This window comes from Panthera tigris, chromosome C1, assembly GCF_018350195.1.
Source record: "Panthera tigris isolate Pti1 chromosome C1, P.tigris_Pti1_mat1.1, whole genome shotgun sequence".
NCBI classification, from domain to species: domain Eukaryota; kingdom Metazoa; phylum Chordata; class Mammalia; order Carnivora; family Felidae; genus Panthera; species Panthera tigris.
In genome coordinates this window covers 210,209,218-210,234,783 of record NC_056667.1, presented here as the reverse complement: position 1 = coordinate 210,234,783, position 25,566 = coordinate 210,209,218, and the positions used below count along the sequence as shown (strand labels likewise).

Here is a 25,566-nt window from a genome sequence, read left to right as displayed (position 1 = left end):
GGCTGGTTTCCTGCTCTGTGTGACCTCCCCCCTGTGACCACCCGCCTGGCCGTGGCTCCCTGTGGAGGACACAGGGTGGCAGGGAAGGGGTGGGAAGGGAAAAAGGGCAGGTATAGACCAAGACTTGTCAGAAGGAAGGATTCCCATGCGGAGTAAAAGGTGCTTAGCATACGTTTTCCTCTTACTTGTTGGAAAAGGTCACTGGGAGACGCGGAACCAAATTGGTAATTCTTGCAACGGTGAAGATTTTATGGCCTGCTTATCTCTCCTCCACACACTCTTTAAGTTATATTTTTCCTGGCTCCGATGTCCATTTTAATTTGTATTTCACTATTTAATGGCATACATTTTCTGTGAGCTCCTCAGGTCTTATGGAATAAGTTCGGATATAAAGAAATAAGATAGAGGTTGGGGCACTTGAAATTTTAATATATTCTTTTACTATACCTTGATAATACCTTCATGATTATGAAGTGTTTTAGGACCATTAGGATATTTGCATCCTAGCTCTGACCCAGTAAAGTAGGGTTGATTTTTGGAAATGCTGTAACTCATCATTCCCGTGTGCAGGTTGCTATAGGACTAGTTTCTAAAATTACCCCCGCGTCCTGGCAGTGTGAGACCTTGCTCAGTTGCATGAAACCTTTGGGCTTCCTTTCTTTAGACCTTCTGCAGGTCATTCTCAAACAAGCAATATTTTATTAGCTTCTACTAGTGGAGGTGGATCGAGTACACAGCTTGCCATCCAAATCTGGGTTTCTGAGATCTCGGGCCCCTTGGCTATACAGTGAGCTGGAACTTTCCTGTCTAAGCCCACAGGTACTGAGCCTCCTCTAGCCTTCAGAGTGAAATCTGATTTCTTGCAATCATAAGATCCCACTGTCCCGAGTCCCCCCAGCTTCACGACTATCACCCTGTCTGACTACTCTCCCATGGTAGGTCTCGTCTCGTGGTAGGGACTCTGTCTTCATGAAATTCCCAGAAGTTCTGCTCAGCTCTTATGTACTGATGCCAGCCCAGAGTGGGGCTGTGTTTCCCCTGTGGTTTAAATGGCTGGTTACCCTTCGCTGATGTTCACCTCACCCAACCCTGCACATTCCCGTTTGTTCTTATCTCTGGCATCATTTTTTCCCCCAGCTCTGTCTCCTTCTGCTTCTTTTAGACTCATAAAAGTTTTGCTTTACCAGCTAAGTCTCACTTTTTCCTCTGATAATCGTAGTATCAGCGAGCATCACACAACGTAGCCTCTGAATGCTCTCTATCCTCTTTTTTATGTATGTGGATTTTATATCTTTTGATTAGACTGTAAATTTCTAGAGAGAATGGACCATATCACGGCTCCTTGTATCATCATGGCCATATGGTGGCCACCCGAGTGATTAAATTTTGTTCGCATGTAACAGTTACTCTGCTCAGTAAATGCCAGGGGAAGAAAATTTCTAGTTGCAAATGTCAATCTTAAGAATTCTTTGTAGATTTTTATAACCCTGTGTCCAGGGCATTTAGAGTTTCCCCCCTTTATTACATTAAAAGTATTTTAGAGGATCTAATACAAGAGAGAAAGAAGGAAAGAAAGAAAGAAAGAAAGAAAGAAAGAAAGAAAGAAAGAAAAAAGAAACTTCTTCATTTCCATCATTCTTTCTTCTTTCCATCATTCTTTAGGGAATACTACATTTTATATTTTGTCCTTTAAGGTGTCGTGCTCTGGGGGCCTGGGGGTAAAGTAGTCAAAGAAAATTGGGAAAGGATACTAGCTATAGAATCATTAACATCTTCTTTTGCTAAAACTGTAAGATTTAACAAAGAAAATGCAAATATCTCACCTTTTCATGGTCACCTTAAAACCACAGTTGAATATGGTCTATTGAACTCCCTGTAAAAGAAAGAAAAGAAACTTGAAAGTGTTCAAATAAAAAGCAATAGTTGGAACAAAAGTAGGGGATGGGTAAGGCTGCCCTGAACAGCATAATTTGGATAAAATTCTTATAGCTCCCATTTGCCTGATTGGAAGATTTCTATTAAATTAAATTTTACCTAGATTGAAACCACATTTCTGGATTATCAGCAATCATGATTATTCTTTTTTGATCTTTTTATTATTGGTATTGAATATTAGAATTTTTTTTTTTATTAGCTGTCCTTGCACTTCAATGCCTTGCTCTTATTTTCCTAAATACTGTCATGATCAGCATCATTTATTTATTGGTACCTATTGATCGTGGTGATAAACTAAGCATTGTAAACACAACCACATTCCATTATGGACGTGTGTGGTCCCTAGAGTTGACAGTCTAAGGTTCCCCGGGGCCCCACAGAGTGTTGGTGGTCCTGGCTATGGTGGCATGAGATGTTTCTCTTACCCCCCGGGACAGTCTGGAATTAGGCTCTGTGGAAAGCAGATTGCTGGTCGACCCACAGACCTGGCTGCTAAACATCAGATTCCTTTACAAGCTCTTCAGGTCGTGCTTTCACACACCGTAATTTGTGCGAATCCTAGGAACTAATCAGGAAGTAAAGGACAACCATGTGATAGAGTACTACGAATCCAGATCCGTGCCTCTGAGCACGACTGTCCATTATAAAGCTGCTTCTGTAGATTTCAAGCACCAGTTTCAGAATTTAAGGGAACAAAGAGTCTGCTGGTGATTCTCCTATTATGTGGGCCCGATGCCTCAGGTGGAACTGTTCGCCTGGTTTCGAGAGGCAAACTCAAGGTAATGTCTTCGTAACCATAAATTCTCCCTTTCTCCCTCTCCCTTCGGCCACATTGTCTCTCCTTCTCCCTCAGCCTTTTATTTTAAAAAATAAAAGTAGCACATTTTACTAGTGGATTACTTGGGAGAAATTAATTAGTAAGGAAAATTATCTTTATGTTTTAAAGAATTTCTTGTTAGCTCTGAAAATAAATACCTTATTACTTAACTGATAATAGTTTTAACCCAAATCTTATCCATAGAATTCGAACTGGTTTTTTTTTCCCTTTTAACTTAGGGACACACCTTCTCAGGGCTTTACCAGTTTACTGTCCAAGTTTTTCTTAGCTTCTGTCAGCGCAAATTTCAAGTTAGAAAGTAATTTAATTAATCGCTGTTTACAGCCAATTTCTGCCCCTCTATTGTACCTCTTTTTCTTCTTTCTAAGGGGGAGAGAGGGAGTATGGGAAAGAGTGGAAGAAAGAGGGAGGGAGAGAGAGATTGATTCTTAGGGCTAAACCCTGGAACTACGGTTTTCTCTCACCAAAAGATAATATACTCTCTTTTGAAAAACTTGAAGGCTCTATGACAATAGATAATCTAAACATAAATAGCATTCACACTATTTTTTGGTAAGAGGAACACATTGATACGCTGTTTGATTATTTGCCCATTTCACTTCATGTGTCACTGACATTGTTTTGTGTTAATAGGTCTTCTTCATGGCTGTATAGTGTTCCATCAGATCAATGTACTGTAATTTATTTAATCAATATGCTGCTGTTAAACAGTTGGCTCCTTGATATCTTTTGCCTTTTTATGTAGAATTTCGAGCACTGGTATAACCTTGCCTTTGGATCCTTTCTGATGATATATTTGGGTTAAATTTCCAGGTACAGAATTTGCTGGATCAAAGGGTTTATATATTTTAACAACTCTGATATGCATTATCAAACTGTCCTTAAGTTTCTTCCAATATTCACTCAGGTCAGCTAGTTTATCTTTGAAGGAGCATGGTGTCCCCTTTCCACCCACTTGTGGCTAGTGGCTGTTAACTCGATTCAACTTCACATTTACATACACCTCTTAGCAACTTCCTTAGCCATCTGAAATGTTCAGGGATCTCTGCAAGGTAGAAAAGTGGTAACAGTTTCCAGAGAAAGGACAGTACCCATCTCTTTAAGCAGAACGTATATAAAGTGGTTACACGTCGGAGTCATAGTAAACAGAATGGTTTCAGTGTATTATTGCATTTGCAAGTAGACATAAAATGGTGGGGGAGGGGAGATGGGGAACGAACAGTGGTCATGTTCCTTACCACACAGTCAGATTCTAGTGACATTTCTCCTGCTTAATGCTATACAAAGAACATTCATATTCCAGAAGGCTGCAACCCCAATTCCATTTCTATCTCCTCCTCTTAGATTCTTTTGCTTTCCCATTTCCATATCCTGAAGGTAGATCTTTAAGTTCCATCTATGGTAGACTTTTTATGGGTCAAAATTACTCTGTGAGAATGGGGCAAAGGATTTTCCAGAAAAGACAAATATTTTGAAAACCCACGAGGGCTGCTTTAGAGACGATCACTTGACTTTGACACAAGATCATGGTAGTCGTAATTGTTTTTTACAAAGCTCTCAGGTCGAAAACTCAGAGCAGCAAGTAAATGGACCAAAATAGGGCATGTCAGCAGGAAAAAATTGCCTAGCTTTTGGGTGAGGAATATAAATAATTAGGATTTCATTTCAACAAGACTCTTTTGCTTTCTTTTCTCTAATGCTCTCTCTGACATTTGGGTTTTGAATGCCAAGTTATTTTTGGTATTCACCTACATCCCTAACAAGCAGTGTGCTCACGGTTGTCCTGTTTTAATGCCATAATTGTGAGTTTGACCTGCAAAAGCTATATTTGCCTGGTAGACAAATGGGAAATCTCATTAAGTAAATACACGGAGAAATACTGTTTGGCTGCATCAGTAGTGATAGCAGCCTCTGGAACACTACCGTGTCAAAGAAACAGGATCTGTATCCTCTCCTCATCCATCCACCTCTCTGTTTACCATCAGTGAATGTTTGTTGATTAATTACCACATGTAGGACACTGTGCTCAGTACTGGGGATACAAAGAAATAGAAGGTTCCAGTTCCTGTATTTGAGAGATTTTTTAGGCTCCAGGCAGACGGGACAGACTCACGTAACCCAGGTAACTCTTACTGTCCCATGGTTCAGTCTTGTTCATCCAGTGACATCAAATAAACCCAGTCCAGTAGCCAATAATGGATGAAAACACTTGGAATCTTTATTCATCTTTTTGAGAGCACATGAACAGCAGTGGGAAGAATGCATTCTTCCCATGCAGCAACAATCTTACTGATCTTCTCTCCTCATTACTCTCTTAGCCGTCTCCATGTGTTTGGCACTGGCCTTGTGAAATTCTCTCCCCCACTCTCATGGCCTGCTCCCCCAAATCTCAGTCCAGCATCTAGCATTTGAGGCTTTTCTTGCCGTTTTCTTTTTGCACTTCTGGCTCTTTCTTCCATGTATCAGTGTGTAGTGTCTTGGGTCTGTTTGTTTGCTTTTAGTTCTTCTGTCTTGTCCCTTCTTGGGGTTCTCCACTACCAAGAATTTTCCTGGGAACTGACCCAGCACGCAAGCCCTTTCCCCTGAGAAGTGAAAGTAAGAGGAAGAGTATAGATACTCATAAAATAAGTAATTGCTGCTCTTGGTAGATACTAATGCTTTTGAGATGATAAGGAGCACATGAAGAGATAAATGAGAAGATAAAAGGGTGTGTATTAAATATTGGATGAATTTTAAGGGCTACATGAACTCACAAGGAAAGAATAACCACCCAGCAGAAAGTTCAGGCTTTGGACTTGCACATTTTGAGCTTGGCCTTGAACCGAGGAGTGGGTATAAGGGGGGAAAGACATTCAGGGTAGGAGGACTGGTATGGATCACAATGTTGGGGGGCGGGGATCAGTTAGGCTGGAGCAGGGGATCTCAATCAAGAAGTGAGCCGTGGAAGATTCAGAAGAGGATAGGAGGTAGGAGTGAGAGGCTCCGGTGAAGGAGAGAGAGCACGGGTAGGTGGGGGCAGTGGTGCTGGTACAGTATGCTGAGCGCCGTGGAGTAGATTTTGGCGGTGAGCAGGAAGAGCCAACATCGGGGGTGAGGGGGGGAGTGGCAGCAGACGGCAGGTCAGCGCCTCCCAGGGACATTGTGAAGTTGGATTCTCTAGACACGATTGTACGTCTTGGGAGCAAGGGGAGAGGCAGCGTCAAAAGTGACAGACATCGGAGTTGCAGAACGCAAGCGTGGTGAGGGCAGGGGACTGAGTGTGGCCTGCTCACTGTGATATCACCAGCACTTGCCACAGGGCCTGGGAGATGCAGGCGTTGAATAAACATTGATCAAATGAATAAGTTAAGTACATTTTGAATTCCTGGGAAGTAATCAGAGGGGGGTTATTTTGGAAGTGTGGAAACCCAGCTCAAACTGGGAAACAACCCCTCAAAAAAAAAAAAAAAATCAAGCAGAGGTGGTGGGTGAGAGTCTCCTGCAACTGAATGTCCAGGTGTGGCTCTGGAGTCACAGATCCAGTGTCTCAGAAAGTTTGATCAGACACATTTCTCCCAAGACCATTACAGCCTTCTGGAACACTTGGTTTAGGCTTGTTTTGGGTTTTGTGCCTCTGATTTTATTTTATAGGATACGTTGTTGAGACACAGAGATGCACATGCCTGCATCAGTCCACCCATCACACGTAAATACAGAGGTACGTGTGTGTACTTACGTGTCGACACACGGTTGCACCTGCACCCACAGATGCCCGTGCGTGTGTCTGCACATCCGTGGACGCGCATCCGTACGTACATTTGCACATGTAGAGACACAGGCGTGTATATTGCGCGTCTATGATTTAAAGGACTTGACGGATGCAGGACCGTAAAAGGGTAGACAGCTTGGAGTCTGTGAGTGAGAGCGTGTAAGGGCGTGTGAAATTGGACAATTAGTTTGGAAAGAAACAGAATCCTTAGAGTTGGAAACAATGCTAGTATATATGAGGAGGATATAGTACGTAGCTTAATATTCATGAATAAAAACAGTAAGCAAAAACATGAATTCATTGTCAACGTGATCGTTGTATTTTTCCCTCCTGAAAAGATTTTCATTATTTAAGTATAGTCGACAGATGGCGTGATCCTAGTTTCAAGTGGATGGCATGCTGATTCGACAGTTCTGTATATTATGCGGTGTTCACCATAAGCGTAGTTAGTATCCGTCACCATACAGCATTATTTCAGGTTTTTTTTTCATTTTGTTTTTGAGAGTGAGAGAGAGAGTGTACACACAAGCCAGGGAATGGGGCAGGAGGAGAGAAGGGGAGGGAGGAGAGAGCGAGCGAGCGAGCGAGAGAATCTCAAGCAAGTTCCGTGCTCAGCACGGAGCCCAACCCTGAGATCACGACCTGTGCCGAAATCAAGAGTCAGACCCTCAGTGGACTGAGTCACCCAGGCGCCCTTCAGTATTACTGACCCTACTCCCACAGTACTTCTCATCCCTGTGACGTCCTCATTTTGTAACTGGGATAGTTGTATTTCAAGGAGCATTTCCTTCAGAATATCAAAGTGTGATTGGCTTCGACTAACAGAGCCTCAGTCCAAAGCTTGCATTTTGTACGGGGAAGCCGGGTCTCTTGTGGTGGCAGGCAGCCCTTTTACCAAGGCAGGGACCCCCCCACCCCCCTATGAGCTTTGGATATGGAAGCCGGAGGGGATGAGCGAAGTAAGTGAAGGAGATTAAGAGGTACAAACTTCCAGTTATAAAGTAAATGAGTCACAGAGATGTAAAGTGTGGCACTGGGAATAGTCAAAAATGTTGTAATAATAGCGTATGGTGACGGATGGTGACCACACTCATGGTGAGCATAGTGTAACGTAGACAATTGTGGAATCGCTGTCTTGCACTCCTGAAGCTAATATATTCTATGCCAGCTATACGTCAGCGAAGAAAACTATATTCTATATCTTGACCTTGGTGGTAATTACTAGAGTTTTTATGTTTGGAAAACCTCATTGTATGTTATTGTATGTAAATTATACCTCAATAAAGTTCATTTATTTTTATTTAAAAATTTTTTTAATGTTAATTTTTTTTTTTTTTTTTGAGAGAGAGAGAGAGAGAGCTTGAGCGGGGAGGGGTCAGAGAGAGAGGGAGACACAGAATCCGAAGCAGGCTCCAGGCTCTGAGCTGTCAGAATAGAGCCCAACGCGAGGCTCGAACCCACGAACCGCGAGATCGTGATCTGAGCTGAGGTCAGACGCTTAACCGACTGAGCCACCCAGGTGCCCCTAAAGTTCATTTAAAAAAAGAAAAGGAAAGACCAGGCCCCACTTGCTGTGTTTGATCAGTTTTTCTTTGTTTCAGATAGGAACAGAGGTTCATTTTGTTTGTTTTGTTCTGGGGCCTCTGCCCTACACACTGTGATTCCCTTTTAGATTTTCCAGCAGTGAAGGCCGTCTATTCAAAGTCAGATTGGGATTTGGGGCAGTGCAAGGCTGTAAGGGAAGACGGACTGGATTTTTAATTTGCTACACTGAGTATCCCTAGAAAGAACTGACGATCAGATAGCATTCCCAGGACTTCCGTAAAGACTGAAGCATAAAGAAAATCTGCTCTGGACAGATAAAGGAAACCCTCTGCAGCCCACTCAACTGCCAGTCACACAGAATTCTAGAATTTAATTTTGAGAGAGAGCTGATTGGGAACAGGGACAGTCTGTAACTCACTCCTTCTTGGTGAGCCCTGGAGCAGGCTTGTGGTATTGTTTATGATCTGGGGCAGGGCACGGTTCATAATGGGGCTTGCCACCCAAATTGGCTTGGGACTCTGTGTTCAGGGCAGCTCCTGGCTGGAGCTGAAACTGCTCTGCTTTGTGGTCAGAGCTGCTACTGATTACTCTTTCCGCCAAGGCGGTTAGCGGACATGGGAGGTCAGGGGAGTGTTATGTCACTACCAGCTTTCTTTGCTGGGTTCCTGTTTCTCTTTGCCAGTTCATCCCTCTGGTGTCCTCATATTTGCCAACATGCCATTTGGGCACCAGGCCTGTCCTCCCTCACCACCTCCCTCTCTTCTTTCCTGCCCCAAATATTTATTTATTTTTATTTATTTAAATTTTTAGAAGTTTATTTATTTTGAGAGAGAGAGCGAGCAGGGGAGGGGCAGAGAGAGGGGGGAAGAGAGAGAATCCCAAGCAGACTCTGCACTGTGGGCACAGAGCCCAGTGCAGGGCTCCAAGTCACAAACCGAGATCATGACCTGAGCCGAAGCCAAGAGTCAGTCGCTTAATTGACTGAGCCACCCGGGAGCGCCCCCTCCCCAAAATATTTATTGAGCACCTACTGAGCTGGGTGCCTGCTTGGCACTGGCAGTAGAGCAATGAACAAAACAAATAAAAATCCTTGGCCTCGTGAATCTTATGTTTTAGTGGGGCCCCAGGTAATAAACGATTCCACAAATCAATAGAAAGTTACAACTGTGATAAGCACACCGTGCTAAGACTGTAGTTGATAATAAAAATCTGACATGAGTTTGGGGGATTGGGGATCACAATCTTGAAGAAAGGTAATTGGGCTGAAATATTAACTAGGCGATGGGGAGACCCTTCCAGGCAGAAGACTGGAACTGCATGTGCAAAGGCCCTATGGCAGGAGACAACGTGTAATATCGAAGAAACTGCAACAAGGCCACAAGGCTGGAGCTTAGAGAACAAGGGCGAGAGAGGTGGAGATGTGGTGAAGTCGGTTGGGTCAGGCACGCTGGGCTGTGGAGGCCACATTAAGATCTCGGCGGGGAGGAGCTGTCGAAGGGAAGGAGCTGGTAAGCACATTCATCCTGTGTATAGTTCCTGCCGAAGCATATGCGTTTTAACGTGGCAGGAAAGAAGTCATCCTTAAGATGATATACCGGGCATTTGGACATCAGGAGGAGCTGGCAAACCCACAGGTGTCTTTGGCCATATCCCGAGTCGTTCGGATTTACTAGGTCAGGCTGGAGCCGACGTAACAGTTAAATAAACTCTGTAGGTGATTCTAATGTTAAGTGTTTGTGAACCAGATAAGTGAGGGGCAGAGTGGTAGAGAACTTTCTGGAGCTCCAGAGAGTGGAGCAGATAGTCAAGGCTGCCTTTGAGCATCTCGAGGACTGAGGCCAAGGGCCTGACTGTTCTTATGGTGACAATGCTCATAGGAGCTAGAAATAGTCCAGCCAGACGGACTGAGTCTGAGTCAATGTCTCCCTCCCTCCCAGTCGTTTTTCTTTCAAACCCTGGCATACCACCGGGGCTTTACTGCAATACGTTGGCTAGTTTTATTTTTAGTACAATAATACATGCTCTGGAAGATGAAGTTGCTATGCATAATTCAAGAGGCAAACGCATCTCAAATTAGAACTCTGACCAAACACGTGTAAATTCAGGTAACTTCTTTCATGTGACCTCGAAGTTACCAGACCATCTAGTTGGTGCCCACTTAAATGTGAGGTTTTGAATCAAAGCAAGGCAAAGGAATGCGATAGAACAAAGGCAGTTGAAAGAAGGATCACGTCCACAATGCTTGCAACAGTTCAGAAGGTAAACACGTCAATCAATCGCTTTTTATGTTAGCTCCTCTGCAGGCCTGGTTCTCTAACGCCTTAACATTTATAAAGTCATCTGCAGCCCAATTAGCTGTGCATTTATAATCTCCTATTACCCTCACATCAACACAGAGAAGTGATTAATTATTTTGACGTTCATAGTAATGCCATTAATCAGAATACATTCATTGGGTATTAATGACTGGATGCGGTGGGTAATTGTATATGAGTTCTACAGTAATTTAGCAATTGATTTACTAGTATTTGATGAGTTGAAACTGTACGAATGGAAGATTAAGTGATACAATTCTAACTGATTATGAAAAGGCGATCAAATAGACATTGAAAAAGATTAAACAAATGAAGAATTTCAATTGTATATTCTGTGTGAGCCAACAAAATTTTAAAGGAAAGTGCAAATTAATTTTCATGTTCTACCAATGGGTATTCAGGAACTGGCTTAAAAAAATGTGTCCAATTAGGATGTGGTTTTCATAGGCAATGAATTTCTTTTTTCTAAATGGAGATTACTTAATGCCAGAAATAGGCACAGGAAGAGATTTGACAGGCTTTGTTGTAAATTTTGCTCCAAGAAAAGATTTTATAATTTTATTTTTTGTACCATCATGCCCATTATATTGGCCAGTGTTTCTTATATTAATTGCTGCATATACTTTTTTTCTTAAATGTTTTTCAATCCTATGAATTGTAGCCATACCTCATTTATTCACATATTTTTCTTTACAACTTTAAATGTAGCCTAGAGCCTGGCTTCTTGAAGTAGAATCTAGGTATGAATTATTCAAAATGGTAGATAGTAAAAGGCACATTATTATGTATGTGTGGTGTACTTTTATTTAGACATTATTTTTAAATTCTAGCAATAATCTTTAAAAGTGGAAATGATTAAAAGAATTCCATTTAAAAGGTTTGATATCAGAGAAACCGAGTTAGGGGACTCTCTAAATGACCTCCACGCGTATGAGCCAGCACTGCTGTTTTCTCAGGGGACCTGCTTTCCCAGAGCTATTTCCTCAGACCTACACAAGTCTAAGTTCCACTGAGGATCCCACTTTAAATAGACGTTGGGTTGTTGACGTTGCTGTGGATGATGGGGATGGTGGTGATGATGATGATGGTGATAATGGTAGTGATGATGGCAATGATGATGATGATGGGGGTGATGGTGATGATGGGGGTGATGGTGATGGTGATGATGGGGGTGATGGGGATGATGATGATGGTGATAATGGTTGTGATGATGGCAATGATGATGATGATGGGGGTGATGGTGATGATGGGGGTGATGGTGATGGTGATGATGATGGGGGTGATGATTATAATGGTGATGGTGGTGATGGGGGTGATGGTGGTGATGACAATGAAGATGGTGATGGTGGTGATGACCATGATTTATAGAGTCCTTTCTACATGCTTACACTGTACTAATAGCTTTGCCAATATTAAGACCTTTACTCATAATGACCATCTCAGGAAATAGGTAGTGTTATTATCTCTGTTAGAAATAACCCAAGGCATGAGTGGTGTAAATCGCTCTCCCAAATTCAGAGGTGGCGAGAACTCGACCTGGTGGTAGAGCCAACTATGACCTCCCGTTACCCTGATGTCGGCACTTGGGCCTGGTTAATCATGTTAGTCTAGATAGTAAAGCCACTCATTAGGTGGAACTGATTTGAAATTGATGAATAGATGTGGTGGGCAGTTACTTCTGCAGTGTGAAACGTACACTATCTACAGGATAAGTGAGGTGTTACAAATTATAGACTGAACCTGCAGGTGAATATGCACATTCAGTATATCCCTATATAATAAAAGGAATGACAACTAGGTGTTTTTCCTAAGCTTGTGTCTGGTTCTTCCCACTCCTCCCCTGTCTATAGGTGGGCCACTCTCATGGCCAACCCTGCTTGGTGAATACTAAGGACTACAGAGGAGAGGGGTGATGGAATTAGTATTTTGTGAGATTGCCACACTAAGGAATAGCTAAATAGTGCTTCCTTCTGAGTCAAAGGGCAGATGGTGGGTGTAGCCCAAGAGAAGGGGTTTTATATGATTCCTTTGCACACGTGTATTGGTTAGACTCCAGTCTCATCTGCTGTAATAGAGAGACCTCAGATACACTGGCCGAAGCAAGTTCCAGGTTCATCGCTCTCCTGTTACAGTGAGCAGGCGGCTGGTCCAGGACCGAGAGGGCAATTCTGAACCCTCACCACACAGGTTCCATCTCTGGATTCAGACCTGCTGTCCCCACTGCCATGGGACAGTGGGATGGGAGGGATGGGCAGGGCAACACCTGCTCAGTCTTGGTAGATGGACATCACAGAAGGGCCGCATATCCCATCCCTGAGTCGCTGAGGAGAGGCGTGTTCTTTAACTGGGTGGCCCCGTTCTCAGCAAAAACTCCTCTATTATTAAAGGGATGTGAGGAGAATAGATACCGTCGGGCAACTAGTAGTTACTCCTGTGCTTCAAATACTCAAGTCTTTACTTAGGACAAATAACTGAGTCTAATATTAGTAGAGGAAGGAGTGTGGGAGGGTGAACCTGTTCTTGAAAAAAAGAAAAAAGAAACAGAAATATAGCACTCCGGGCTAGTAACCCTTTACTGCGGGAATAGATATTTCTTTTGGAAAAGTGTAGAATGTCAGCCTGAGGAGCCTTGGCTCATGTTACAGTGTAGAGCCCGTGTTTCAGTGCTGACTTTTCATAGTCTTCTCTGCAGCATGAACAGACAGAAGGTGCTGTTGAGATCTGGACAAAGCCAGGAGGCGGTGGTTAAGAGCCGCTGCCTCTGACAGTAAGATTTACTGAGAGCCAGTCATTCTGTCTTCAGGGGATAGCACGGTGACTGTATTGTTTTCAACAGTCGCTCCCCATTATCCCTGCAATTTCTTTGTCTTTAGAGCAAATGATAGTACTCAATATGTACTTTTCATAGTCGTTCGGCCAGGTGTAACCCACCCGATGATTTCGATGTGTGGCCACAGTAGAAGTATTTGGTCTGCTGCTGTTAATGTGCCCTTGTGTCTCCTGATTCAGAAAGCATTTCTGGCCATACGTTACTCGGGAACCAGCAGAAAATGAGGTAATCCACATGAGTGAGTGTTCCCAACAGCAGTATCCTGCTTTAAGGATCGAAACTGGAAAGTAAGCAGGCAAACAAAGAACCCAGCCTTTCCGTGGAAATCTAGAGCAAGCCTTGTTTCCAAAAGACACAAAGACCTTGAATGAGGTCCTGGGGTGGTTGGTGTGGCCAGGCACTACACAGGTGTAGTGACAGCTTTTCTGGTGCGTCTTCACTTTCCACCGTAACTCTCGGTCTGCTGGCATTGTCACACCTGCAAAAGAAAAGACAGCTTCGCTCGGGTGGTAGAGGGTATGAGTAAGCCTTGCTTTCAGGATCACGGAGCCCTGGACTTGGTCTGGGTTCATGTTTGCTGCCTGCATCAAGCTCTCTTTTTTGCCTCTGGCCTGACATTGTCAAACGATGATTTATTTCTCCGGTTTTGCTTCTCAGTCCACAGGCACTGAGTCACAAATCCATGGGGATCCCAACCAGCTTATTAAGCTTTGCGCTAACCTCCATTCTACCTTCTTAAAAAAGTCGGTGCAGATACACCGTTTCATCCATGCTTCTGTGGCACGGGATGTGGGAACTGGGGGGGTTTGCCTTCCCAATGCCTATGTTAATACAAAAACCCTGGGTCTCCAGCTGGAGCTGAAACCCATAATATTTCAAGCCTTTCATGCCTGTCGGCTGCCAGCCATGGGACTTCCTGGACTGTGAACGGTTTTTATAGGTTATAGGTTTGTGCCAAATGACTCGCCAAGTCTTAATAGGAAAAGTCGGCAGTCTGTTTGCAACACCTACTGCTCAAGTATTTACGGCCAGAATTTTTATTTTGCACGTATGCTTTCCTTTAACAAGAAAGAAAATGGTCTTTAGTCAAACCACCGAGGTGAGAAATGCAAATTTCCTTTGCCACTAATCCCAATGAGGTATTAACTACAAAGTCCATTTAAGACCTTTAGTGTTAATATTAAAGAGGACAAGTGGTAAAATAAACAGTTAATGGCCCGGAGCCCGCCACCTCGCTTGCTCTCCCAATTGATGCTTGACTACTCCGCCCCAAAGATAATGACTGGACCCCCTTTCAGCTCCTCTCAGCTTCTCATTGGCACCAGGGGAGGCGAGTTTGGCAAAGTCACCGTTTTAAAAGGACTGTAGTGATGGCAGGACGTTTTATTACAGTGTTAATGAGCACAGTGTGGGGTTGTGAGCAGGGCAGAGTGTTTGCATGGTTTTGTGCAAGCTTAGGGGAGGAGGAGTAGGGAGAGGCAGAAGGAAACCCAACTTTTATTTGTCATCGGAACGAGTTACTTGAGGGTGTTAACAGATCTCTGGATAATCTTTGGAGAAAGTTTTCCTTCATTATCGTTTTCAAGCTCATTAGGGAAATCACCAGATGTGTAGCAAGTAGAAGGGGGCTCTCCAAGTGTAGCAGTAGCTTTTTCCTTCTTCCCTTCCTCCCTCCAACACCTCCTCCCTCTCCCCTCCCTCTCTTCCTCCCTCTCCTCTTCCTTTCCCAGCATCTGAATTCTAAGGTGAACTATGCAGCATCCTTGAAAGTTTTTGTCGGGGACCACAGTCTCCCCTTTCGATGCTGAAGTTGTCAAAGGCCTGCCATCATGTAGTTCCAGATGCCCTCCATGCTGCAGAAATCTTGTCTTTTCTTATCAACCCCACCGTGGAAATATCATGCAGCGACTTGTTTCAGGTAATTCTTCCAGTATGACTCTGCTGTGGTCTGATGTCAACACACAACTGAGTTTATACTGTGAATATTGTCCTGTAAAGCTTGGTTCTGGCTCCCTGTTCTCTCTCTCTGTTTCCTCTCCCTACGTGCCCTTCCCTGTCCCAAAAATGCAACACCATTTGTATTCAGATGAAGCCCCAATTTAAATATTCAGCCCTGATGTTTCTAACTACTCATGTCCTACGTCCAGCCACCAGCTTTTGACCACTTTGTTTGGAAAAGGGGTCTCATCACAATCTCAAATTTAGTCTGTTCGCAACAGAAATCTTGATTCAGTTGCCCAGTACGACCCCCACAAGGTTGCTTACTGTATGTATGATTTTGTCTTTTCACTCATATCCCACATCCAATGTACATGAAGTCTTATTGGTTCTTCCTCCAAAATGTGATCTTTGAAAAAGCATAAGTCATGTGCTTTTCCCCTGGTTAAAGCTCTTCAATGGATTCCCATTTTACTAAGTTTCACGAGATGCCCGCTGATCTGGCCCTTCCTGCCTCTCTGTCCTCATCAAGATGCGGGCCATTGACACACTGATGTCCTCATCCGTGGGTCACACTGACCTTCCCATCCGTGTGACACGTGACCTCCTCCTCCACGAGACACGTGACCTTCTCAGCTCTCTTTGCTGGCTCATTCTCAGCCTTTAGAGCTCATCCTGAATGCGGCTCCTACTTGGAGCTGGGTAAACGTCTGCTGCCTGGAGGACCAATGAATCCAGCTTCCTTCCGTCCCACACTGCAGCCCATCCCACCCATCCCCTGCGCCCGCTTGCTCACTGGAGCACATGGTCTGTCCACGTAAAGTGGCCCAATATTTCTGCCTCAGAGTCAGAATCGTAAACTTGGACCGTACACAGTGATGATTTAAATATATGTTTATTCATGAAAAGTTTGAAAGAACTCGAGTTTAGCATTTGTTGTGGTTGGAACGAAGACTGTATTTTCTCTTGAGACTGGGAGGGTGATAGAGTGTAATCAGAAGTGGGAGAATCCCTGAAACTTTTGCTGGAGGGCCTTCATTTTCTTTCTTTCTCTTTCTTTCTTTCTTTCTTTCTTTCTTTCTTTCTTTCTTTCTTTCTTTCTTTCCATTCTTCCTTCCTTCCTTCCTTCCTTCCTTCCTCTTTCTTTCTTTCTTTCTCTTTCTTTCTTTCTTTCTCTTTCTTTCTTTCTTTCTTTCTCTTTCTTTCTTTCTTTCTTTCTTTCATCTTTATTTTTGAGAGAGACAGACAGCAAGTTGGGGAGGGGCAGAGAGAGAGGGAGACACAGAATCCCAAGTAGGCTCCAGGCTCCCAGATATCAGCACAGAGCCCGACGTGGGGCTCGAACTCACAGATCACGAGATCATGACCTGATCTGAAGTCGGACGCTCAACCGACTAAGCCACCCAGGCGCCCCTGGAGGGCCTTCATTTTCTTTCTCCACTTCTGCTTTGTTTTCCTGTGTTGGTGTTTCCTTGGGTCTCATGCAGTTTCCGTCTCGAGCTTTGCTGTTCCTCCTCTGTCTTCCTCATCCTTTCCTCCTTCCTTCTTCTCTCCTTTCTTTCTAAATCTCCTTTCTTTTTCCTTTGCTTGTTGTTAAGTTAAACCAGGCATTAGTTAGCTAGAGCGACCCCCAAGCGACACCTGCTACACGGCATCATTCTGTAGTTTTTGGAAAGACCATCGAAGACGCAGGGGCTGACAAAAGGCAGTCGCAGGGCAGCTCCACAAACAGAAGCAGAATGCGGTCTTCATTCCTACTTTGCGGGGTTTTCTCCACTTAATTAGTTGGCCTGTGGATCTTAGAATTCTGAAGAGGAGGACAGGCTTCTCTCTGCAGGTCTGTATCAAGAATTATATTACGTGTATTGATTTCATGCTATGAAGGAAGAGTAAAGATAGTGACCATCTGCTCTTCATTTCTTGTAAGTATGCTGGAAGTGTCCCATCAGTTTGAGTGCAATGTCAAAGAAACCACACTGGCTTTTCAACAACTTTCAAATGATCACTTATAAAGCCCCAAAGAACTTCCTTTTTCTAAAAAAAAAAAAAGTGAATTCTATTTCATTTCAGATTCTTCCTGCTGCCCCTTTGTAAAGGGCACAGCTCCTGCTCTTGGCATGTGGGATTTCCTGAGGGCAGCTTTGCTCTAACCCAGCTGCAGTTTGATGAAAGTTAAATTGGACAGTATTACTTTTCATTATGAGCCGCTCTAAGCATTTTCCCTGAGACATGATCAAAGGGAGGTGCCAACAACTTACTGAAATTTCACTCTTACCTAGAAGGAGCTGGCAGGCACCGTTCTCGTGTGAGCCGTATATTGTTGAAAATAGCGTGCATATCCTTTTGACTCCCGGTGGGGGGTTAGGTGACATAATTAGGAATTACATAGTAATATGTGGCATGCTGTTGCAAAGATTGATTTCTTTAATAGTTTGCTAAAGTATTTTAGGGCCAGGATACTCCCGGTCTTATTAGGCAAATAAAGCCAATATAGAAACCTTTATCAGAGGTGTCTCTAAGAACTTCAGAGACTTACGATGAGCTAGAGAATAGAAATATTGCCTAAATAACAGAGTCACCTAGACTTTCAAAAACAGATGCGTAAAACGTGCTTTCAGAGGCTCAGTGCGTGCCTCTAATTCCAGGTGATTTACCTTAGTAATAATATTACTCGTGTTACTGAAATTAGTTTTTCTACCAGACCAGTGGTTCTTGACTAGAAGCAATGTTCGAATTACTTAGGGAGCCTTTTCCAAAAACATGCCTGCCAGAGGTCGCCCCCAGACCTGAACCTCCCAGATTCTGAGCCACTTATGTTGGAACGTTGGCAGCGTGTACTTGGAAAAAACCCATGCAAAATGATGAAGCTTCTGGTTTCAAAACTGGTTAGGGATCACTGCTCTTTTTTTTTTTTTTAATTTTTAAAATATTTACTTGTTTTTGAGAGAGAGAGAGAGAGAGAGAGAGAGAGAGCATGAGTGGGGGAGGGGCAAAGAGAGAGAGGGAGACCAGAACTCCAAGCAGGCTCCAGGCTCTGAACTGTCAGCACAGAGCCTGATGCAGGGCTGGAACTCACGAACCGTGAGGTCACGACCTGAGCCGAAGTCGGACGCTTAAGCGACTGAGCCACCCAGGCGCCCCGAGGATCACTACTCTTGACTAGAAGAAGATGAGCTCAGAACAAAGTAAATTGTAAGATGCTAACGTAGGGGTGGAATCGAGAGACCAGGTGGCCCCCAGAGGGGCACGGGCAGGCACAGGACAACAGCATCTAAGGCGATGACTCAGTGCCTGGTACTCCTCTTCCTTGGGCATCAAGTATTTTCCCATGACGCTTGGCCTTTCTTAACAGGCCAGAGGTCTGAATGGCCGCTAGTCACATGCTGTATTTGTTTGCCTAATATTCCATTTTGTTTTGCTTGTCAGACTCAAATGCTGAGTTAAATAAACTCATGGTCTTGTAGAAAGAATGTTGGTAGCGTTTTACTTTACATTTCCTATTGTCCCCTCCTTTTTCTTTTCTTTTTTTCCAGGTTTTGTGAATGATTCCATTACTAAATCTATTGTGGCTTTGCGCTTAACTCTGGTGGTGAAGGCCAGCACCTGCGTGCCGGGGGAGAGCCATGCAAATACCTTGGAGTGTTCAGGAAAAGGAAAGTGCAGCACGAAGCCGTCAGAGGTAAGGGGACGCCTGGTAGCTCTAAAGCCTATATTTACATAAATACGTATATCTATGCTCATATATTGCTACGTATCTATCTATGTGTCTATCAAGAATGACAGGGAGAGACCAAGTGCATTTGCTGAAAGAGTCCCTCAGATTTCTGGTTTTGATTGCACATTGGTATGTAACATATAGATCTTCAATCTCCACATAATTTTTATTTTTTTTTTTAAATTTTATTATTTTTTTTAATGTTTATTTTTGAGACAGAGAGAGACAGAGCATGGGCGAGGGAGGGTCAGAGAGAGGGAGACACAGAATCTGAAGCAGGCTCCAGGCTCTGAGCTGTCAGCACAGAGCCCGACGCGGGGCTCGAACTCACGGACCGCGAGATCGTGACCTGAGCTGAAGTCGGACGCTTAACCGACTGAGCCACCCAGGCGCCCCTCCACATAATTTTTAAAGTAGTGATAATAAATCTGTGCGGTGCCAGATTTTGCTTGGGTATAAAGTAGAGATTTTATGAGAAGAAATAGCCATCGTATCTGGTAGCAGAATCAAGAGAAACGGAAGACAGGAGAGGTGAGCAGGCTCATTAATTTCCCAGTGATCACAGAATCCCCTCCTTAAACATTGCATTTCTCCAGCGCCTATAGCAGAGTTACAAAAGCAAGAGAAAAGCACGAGAAGGAACAGAGAAGAGGCTGGGACGAGAAGCCTGACGTTACATTTGACCTCTGTGGGCCATTGTCATCAGTGCTACAGCAGACCTGAGTCCTGCTCTCCTTTTTCTTTAGTGGCTCGGGTCACATGGGCCTGGGGCAGGGGCAGGGGCAGGAGCTGAGTACAGTTCCTCCTCCTTGTTCTTGGGTGATTGACAGGATGTGGGAGGCAGACCCGTAAGGGACTGTGGCCACTGAGACCCACTCCATCACTAGAGAGCTCCATTAAAACAGGTGGACTGCGGTCTTTTGCAGGTGACCTGTGGGCTGTACCCCACGTCCCGGGAGAGGGAGACTCTGCCCTTTACGAGGGGGCCTGTTCCATTAGGGCACATGTGTTCCTCTCACCGCCTGCCTCCTTGCCCGTCTCCCCAGTTCTGCACATTTGCCCACTGGAATTCGTGCCAAGTGAAGTGGGTCCCCCAAGTCCCAAAAGAGCATGATTTGTTTTATTTATTTATTTGTTAATTTCATTTAATTTAAAAACACTTTTTTAACATTTTATCTTATTTTTTGAGAGACAGAGCACGTGCAGGGGAGGGGCAGAGAGAGAGGGAGACACAGAATCCGAAGCAGGCTCCGGGCTCCGAGCGGTCAGCACAGAGCCCGACGCGGGGCTCGAACCCACGGACCGCGAGATCGTGACCTGAGCCGAAGTCGGAGGCTCAACCGACTGAGCCACCCAGGCGCCCTGAGCATGATTTGTTTTAGACCAGTGTTAAGGGCAGCACGGGTAAACTTGGCCCCGTGACGCCTCCCGTGGGAATGCCAGTGCATTCGGCGGTAGCGGTGTGAACTGGGTGAAGGGAGCGGGGGGACCGGCAGGTGGGTGTTGGAGGACACTTTCACGTGTTGCTCGCGTCATCTCGGAGAACCCACGACTTTGATGTCTCGGGTGCGGTATTACAGTGGTGTCAATTTCCCGTTTCCTTGTAAGATCGTCCTCCGCAGAAGGCAGAAGGGCCTGAGAAAGTAGTGGGAGCAATAATTTCTGCTAAATGGTTGGAAAGGAACACGAATGTAAACCAAAGCCAAAATGAAATCCCTGGTGGAGGGGATGGTGCCCGGCATGAGTCCAGGAGGCAGAGTGGGATTTCGTTTACAAAGCCAAGCCTGCCCTGCGAATCCCGTTTTCTTCCATCTTGGCCAACTGGGATCATGTTTCTCTTCGTCTCTTTCCTGAGGGGAAGCTCCATTTATCAATTTTTTTTTTTTTTAACATGGTTGAAGGTGAAGTTTCAGCTTTAATTTTTTTTTTACATTTTTAAATGTTTATTCATTTTTGACAGAGAGAAAGAGAGAAAGAGGGAGAGGGAGAGAGAGAGAGAGAGAGAGAGAGAGAGAGAGAGAGAGAGAGAATGGGCGGGGGAGGGGCAGAGAGAGAGGGAGACACAGAATCTGAAGCAGGCTCCAGGCTCTGAGCCGTCAGCACAGAGCCCGACGTGGGGCTCGAACTCACGGACCGCGAGATCATGACCTGAGCCGAAGTCAGATGCCCAGCCGCCTGAGCCACCCAGGCGCCCCTATCAATTTATTTTATGGGGAAAGTGAAGCAGTAAAGGCTATTGAGAGTTCTGTGACAGTCGACGCTAAGAAGGGGTATAGAACCCGAGAAAAGATGAGGAAGCAGTGGACAGCTTATTTGCTGAAGATGTTCCAGAAGGGATGAAGCGTGAGAGACGGAGGAAAGCCAACCACTCCAGCTGGAAGAGTGTCAGACCTCCCACGCGCAAAGAGGAGACACAGCGGTGTTCCCCAAATTCATTCGTACTATTCCCAATGAACGGTTCTGAGGCCTGGTTAGCCCCCAAGAAGACAACAGTAGTGAAAGAGAAATGTCTTCAACGGGGAAGGGAAGGCTGTCCTTGGAAGTTGGGACCGACAGAGAGGTTGTTTCCTTGTGAGCTTTCTCTTATAATGGATGCCCCATCTGGGGAAACTTTTTACCCATAAAGCAGCCACCGTGTTTTCTGAAAACATGCATGTTGCCGGCTTGCAGCCCTCACCTGTAGAACTGATTCACCGAAAAGGCAGCAGAAGCATTTAGCACCTGGCAGGTAACTTGGCCGGCCTTGCCAAAGCGCTTCGTTTTTCCTACAAAAATGGCTCAGAAGCCTTCATGAAGAATCTGTGCTAATTTTAAGTAGCAGGCCATTTCAGGGGAAGTTCGGCTTCCTTATGGGGGCCGGCTCTTTTGAGGGGCTCTGGGTGCCCCCCCTCCCCCCTGTGCCCCCACCTCCTGGGTCCACACCAGGTGCTCATAAGGTGTGAGGCCTCTGCTGTTGTCCCTTCTGCCAGAGCCTGCATTTACCTTCAGGGAACTGAAGGAAATTGTGGCCAGCCTTCTTACCTGAGCCATTGTAATTATCCCTGGTGACTGTAAGCAAATGACTAGGCTGGAATTACCATATCCATTTATAGACCCACCACATTGTTCTCTTGGAGAGAGCCGTCTGGAAGCCAGTCTCCCCGTTCACAGAAAGATGGCAGGAGTGGGAATGGAGAGTTGACTCATCTTTTTTGAATCGACTTGAGTTCCCGTGGCTGTGCGTGTTTGTCTTCGTGACTTAAAACAATGACTGAAGAGTAGTTTGCTGGCCATAGAAGACTGTTGCTGTCAGGTTTCCTTCTTTGTGCTGTTTCCTAAAATTAGAAGCCATGTAGTCCAGTCTTCTACCTAGTGCAAGAATCCACTCCACAGTACAAAACAAAAAAGAGCTCTACTGGATGGTTTAAAGTGATTGTTGCTAATCACTTTTGTGTCTTTATTAGGTCATCCATCACAGTAAGAGCAATTCTGTTCTGTCCATGCCACTCTCATTTAGTAACGGACCTCGTTTCTTTTCTGTCAGATGCGCTTCAGCTGGAGGCCTTTGCACACTCCCAGTTGATGGGTGGTCTGCAATAAAACTGTGGCTCGCGGCTCTTAGATAGCACACCATCCTGGGAAAGTCTTTTTATGTGTTTCCTGTAGGATGGCCAGGAGCTCTCAGTGTTTGAGAACTGCTTTCTTTACAAGGGTTGATTCTGATCTTTTCTTCTCCTTATTAAAAAAAATGACTGTGGTCACTACTTCTCTTTGAACTCTATCACCAAGTTTGGCAGCTGCCGACTTGATAATTCCCCAATTATTTTAAAGGGGAGTATCAGGGATCTTCGCTGGTGTGGACCTTAAGCCTTCTTCAGATCCAGTCAGGTTCCATGGATCTTGTCTCTCAAGAGCAAGAGTTATGTATTAGGATTATCCAGAGAGACAGAACCAATGGGATATATTATATATGTATGGATGGCATATATGTTCTTATCGTATCATATCATATGTATACGAATTAGGGAGATTTATTTTAAGGAATAAGCTCACTTAGGAATAATCTCATTGTAGCTCCACTCATCGTAGAGTCTTGGTGAATCCAAAATCTGACCAGGGAAGGCCAGTGGGCTGGAGACTCAGGAAGGAGCTGCAGCTCTAAGGCAAGGTGTCTTCTGGTGAAACAGGAAGAGTGGATGTTGGGGATGAAGTCTGTAGGCTGACCATCTGTTGCAGAGTTTTCTCCTGCTTAGGGAAGGAAGGTCAGCCTCTTGTTCTATTCAAGCCTTCAACTGATTAGATGTGGCCCACTCTCGTGCTATGAGGATTAACTTCTTTCCTCAAAGTCCACTGATTTAAATGTAAATCTCATCCAAAGACGCTCTCACAGAAACATCAAGAATAATGTTTGACCAAATACCTAGGTGACATGGCTCAGCCAAGTTGATACATAAAATTCATCATCACAAAATTCTATTTTTTTTTCTCTCATTCGCTCTTGCCCCCTTTCTGTCCAGTCGTGTTCCTTGTCCACAAGTGAAAGGAGTTGTTTTAAAATTTTAGTTTGCCTAAGATTGGCTTAATATTTGAGGGTCTGACAAAAAAAGTCATATTCTAGGTCCCTCACTCAGGTTAGGATGCCTTTTATTGGGCAGCCAGATGATTCTGATGCAAAAGTAGATTGTGGAACATCATTCTGGAAGTAGGGGTCTCAGGTGCTTATCATTTTCGTGTTCTCACTGATTCCTTAAAGCGAGTATACAACATCTTTTTTATTCAAGGATTTCATTGTTAATAATGTTATGGTCACGTGGAATTAATAGAAAAAAGATAGATGTTGATAGGTGTTATAATGGTTCAATATCTATCTCAAAGTTTTCTTTTTGTTGGCCCTGGCTCTGGTCTGTATTGATAAGTAAATGGTGTCAGGCCTCCATTCTTAGAAGGTTCCTTAGGATTCTCTCTAGCTCTTGCCTTGGGAATCTATCATCCTTAGGCTGTTTGAGTTGGATACTGGAGCTGCCTACTCAGACTTTGTTTTGAGTGACAATTGAACTGGCATCATGTCTGGGAGCCATTCCCAATCCCTTCTGGAGCTGTGTCCTAATTCACTCTCCAGATGTGGGCCTGTTCATGAGAAAAGCACTGGCACGTTGGGCTCCTGAAAGTTCCCGACCTTCTGTTACCTCCCCCCCTACTCTTGGAAGTCAAAGTCTCCAACTCCAGGAAGCCTAATCCTTCTATAGCCGAGTTCTTCTGGCTAAGTTTGATATATTGGAAATAATCACTGACCTTAACTGGTTTCTTTGTCCCTGGCTTGATAACACCTGCTGTCCTTGTTCCACAGCCCATGTGGCCTGGGTAGGAGATACTATCCTTCCAGGAGTCTGTCTGCTGTATATCAAACTTTGCACTAAAGTACTTTGCACTAAAGTAAATAAATACCTCTTTATTTTTTTCTGTTTCCAAGGATGTGCCACTTTATCAGGGTTCCCAGTAAGTTCCCATTTCTGAGGTTTGTTTATTTGAGATCTCATTCCCAGGGCAAGGTGACAAGCCTGCCCTAAGCTGGGTGCATGGACATCCTTTCCAGCTTAAACCTCGGCTCCCTTCACTGTCCATTCATCCCGCTGCTGCTTCCCCTACATCCTCGTGATTTTGCTCATGCTGTTCCCTCCATCTGGAATGCTTATCTGTTGCACCACCCTACCCCAGCCCTCTGCTCCCTGCCCTCCCACCTTGCTAACTATATTTCAGGCTCTGTCCCAAACCTTCTTCCTTCTGGAAGCCATCCCTAACTCCTGCTGCAAACCCCCTCTTTCAAGCCTGGCAACATTTTATTTTTCTTATGAGACACACTGCCTTTGATTTGTGCTTATATTTCTTTATGTGCATTATCATTTGCATGCGTTTCCCTGCAGAGTTATTGCCTGTCTTGTACCTGCTCCTGCCTTAGGCTCTGGGGCAGACACATCTGGTTAGATAAGATGTGACCTCTGAGGAGGAGTTGGGAGGTTGTGGGGCGGGATGCCGAATGAATCGTGGATTAGAGGGTGGGGTGATGTGTGCCATGGGAGGGACCTGCGGGTACCTTTTGGAGAGAAATATCTGACTCAGTGGTGGGATCGCCGGGAGCTTCCCAGGGGAGGCTCCGATGGTGAGTTCCTTGACATTAGAACCTGTCTGGTTCCTTCTGTATCTACTGGAACAACTTAGCAGGGTGCTTTCTGCATGGGAGATGCTCAAAAACAGCCCGTGAACGGAACAAGTAAAATAAGCAAAAGCACAAAAACATGATGGAAAAATCAAAACTCCCGAGTTTTGAGTTAGATACGTAATTTGAATTATATGTTTGGTAACCATTAGGTCACGGGAAAGACACGGTGAATTTGAGTCGGAAAACATTCTGGGATCTGAAGCCCCCAGACGGCGTGACCCAGAACGTCACAGGAACTAACCCCTTAGGGACATTGTGAGCAGCGTTGCCCTTCCTTTCGTTTCAAGAAGAAATAGGTCAGAGTAAACCGAACCGGCCGAGCCTTTGATGACATCGTCCTGTCGGTGGGCACCTGTCAGCAGGCTCCTCTCTGGGTCAGGAAGGAGCGACGGACGCTGCAGAGGGCAGGAGGGGGTGTCGCACGCTTTCTTTCATCGCGTCTCCGAGAGCTAACGTCTCCACCGCCATTAGTGGCAAAGCCTAAAGGCCCTAAGGAGGCCTTGCAG

The 25,566-nt window shown here is 44.7% G+C and overlaps 1 protein-coding gene across 1 annotated transcript in view; it reads left to right on the top strand.

Annotated features, from left to right (window-relative positions):
• The window catches only part of DNER (delta/notch like EGF repeat containing), a 317,360-nt gene that overhangs the window by 149,208 nt on the left and 142,586 nt on the right, over positions 1-25,566 (top strand). The window contains exon 5 of the mRNA XM_042995548.1: positions 18,683-18,828. Coding sequence (XP_042851482.1) covers positions 18,683-18,828 — 146 coding nt within the window. The remainder of the gene's footprint in view (positions 1-18,682; positions 18,829-25,566) is intronic.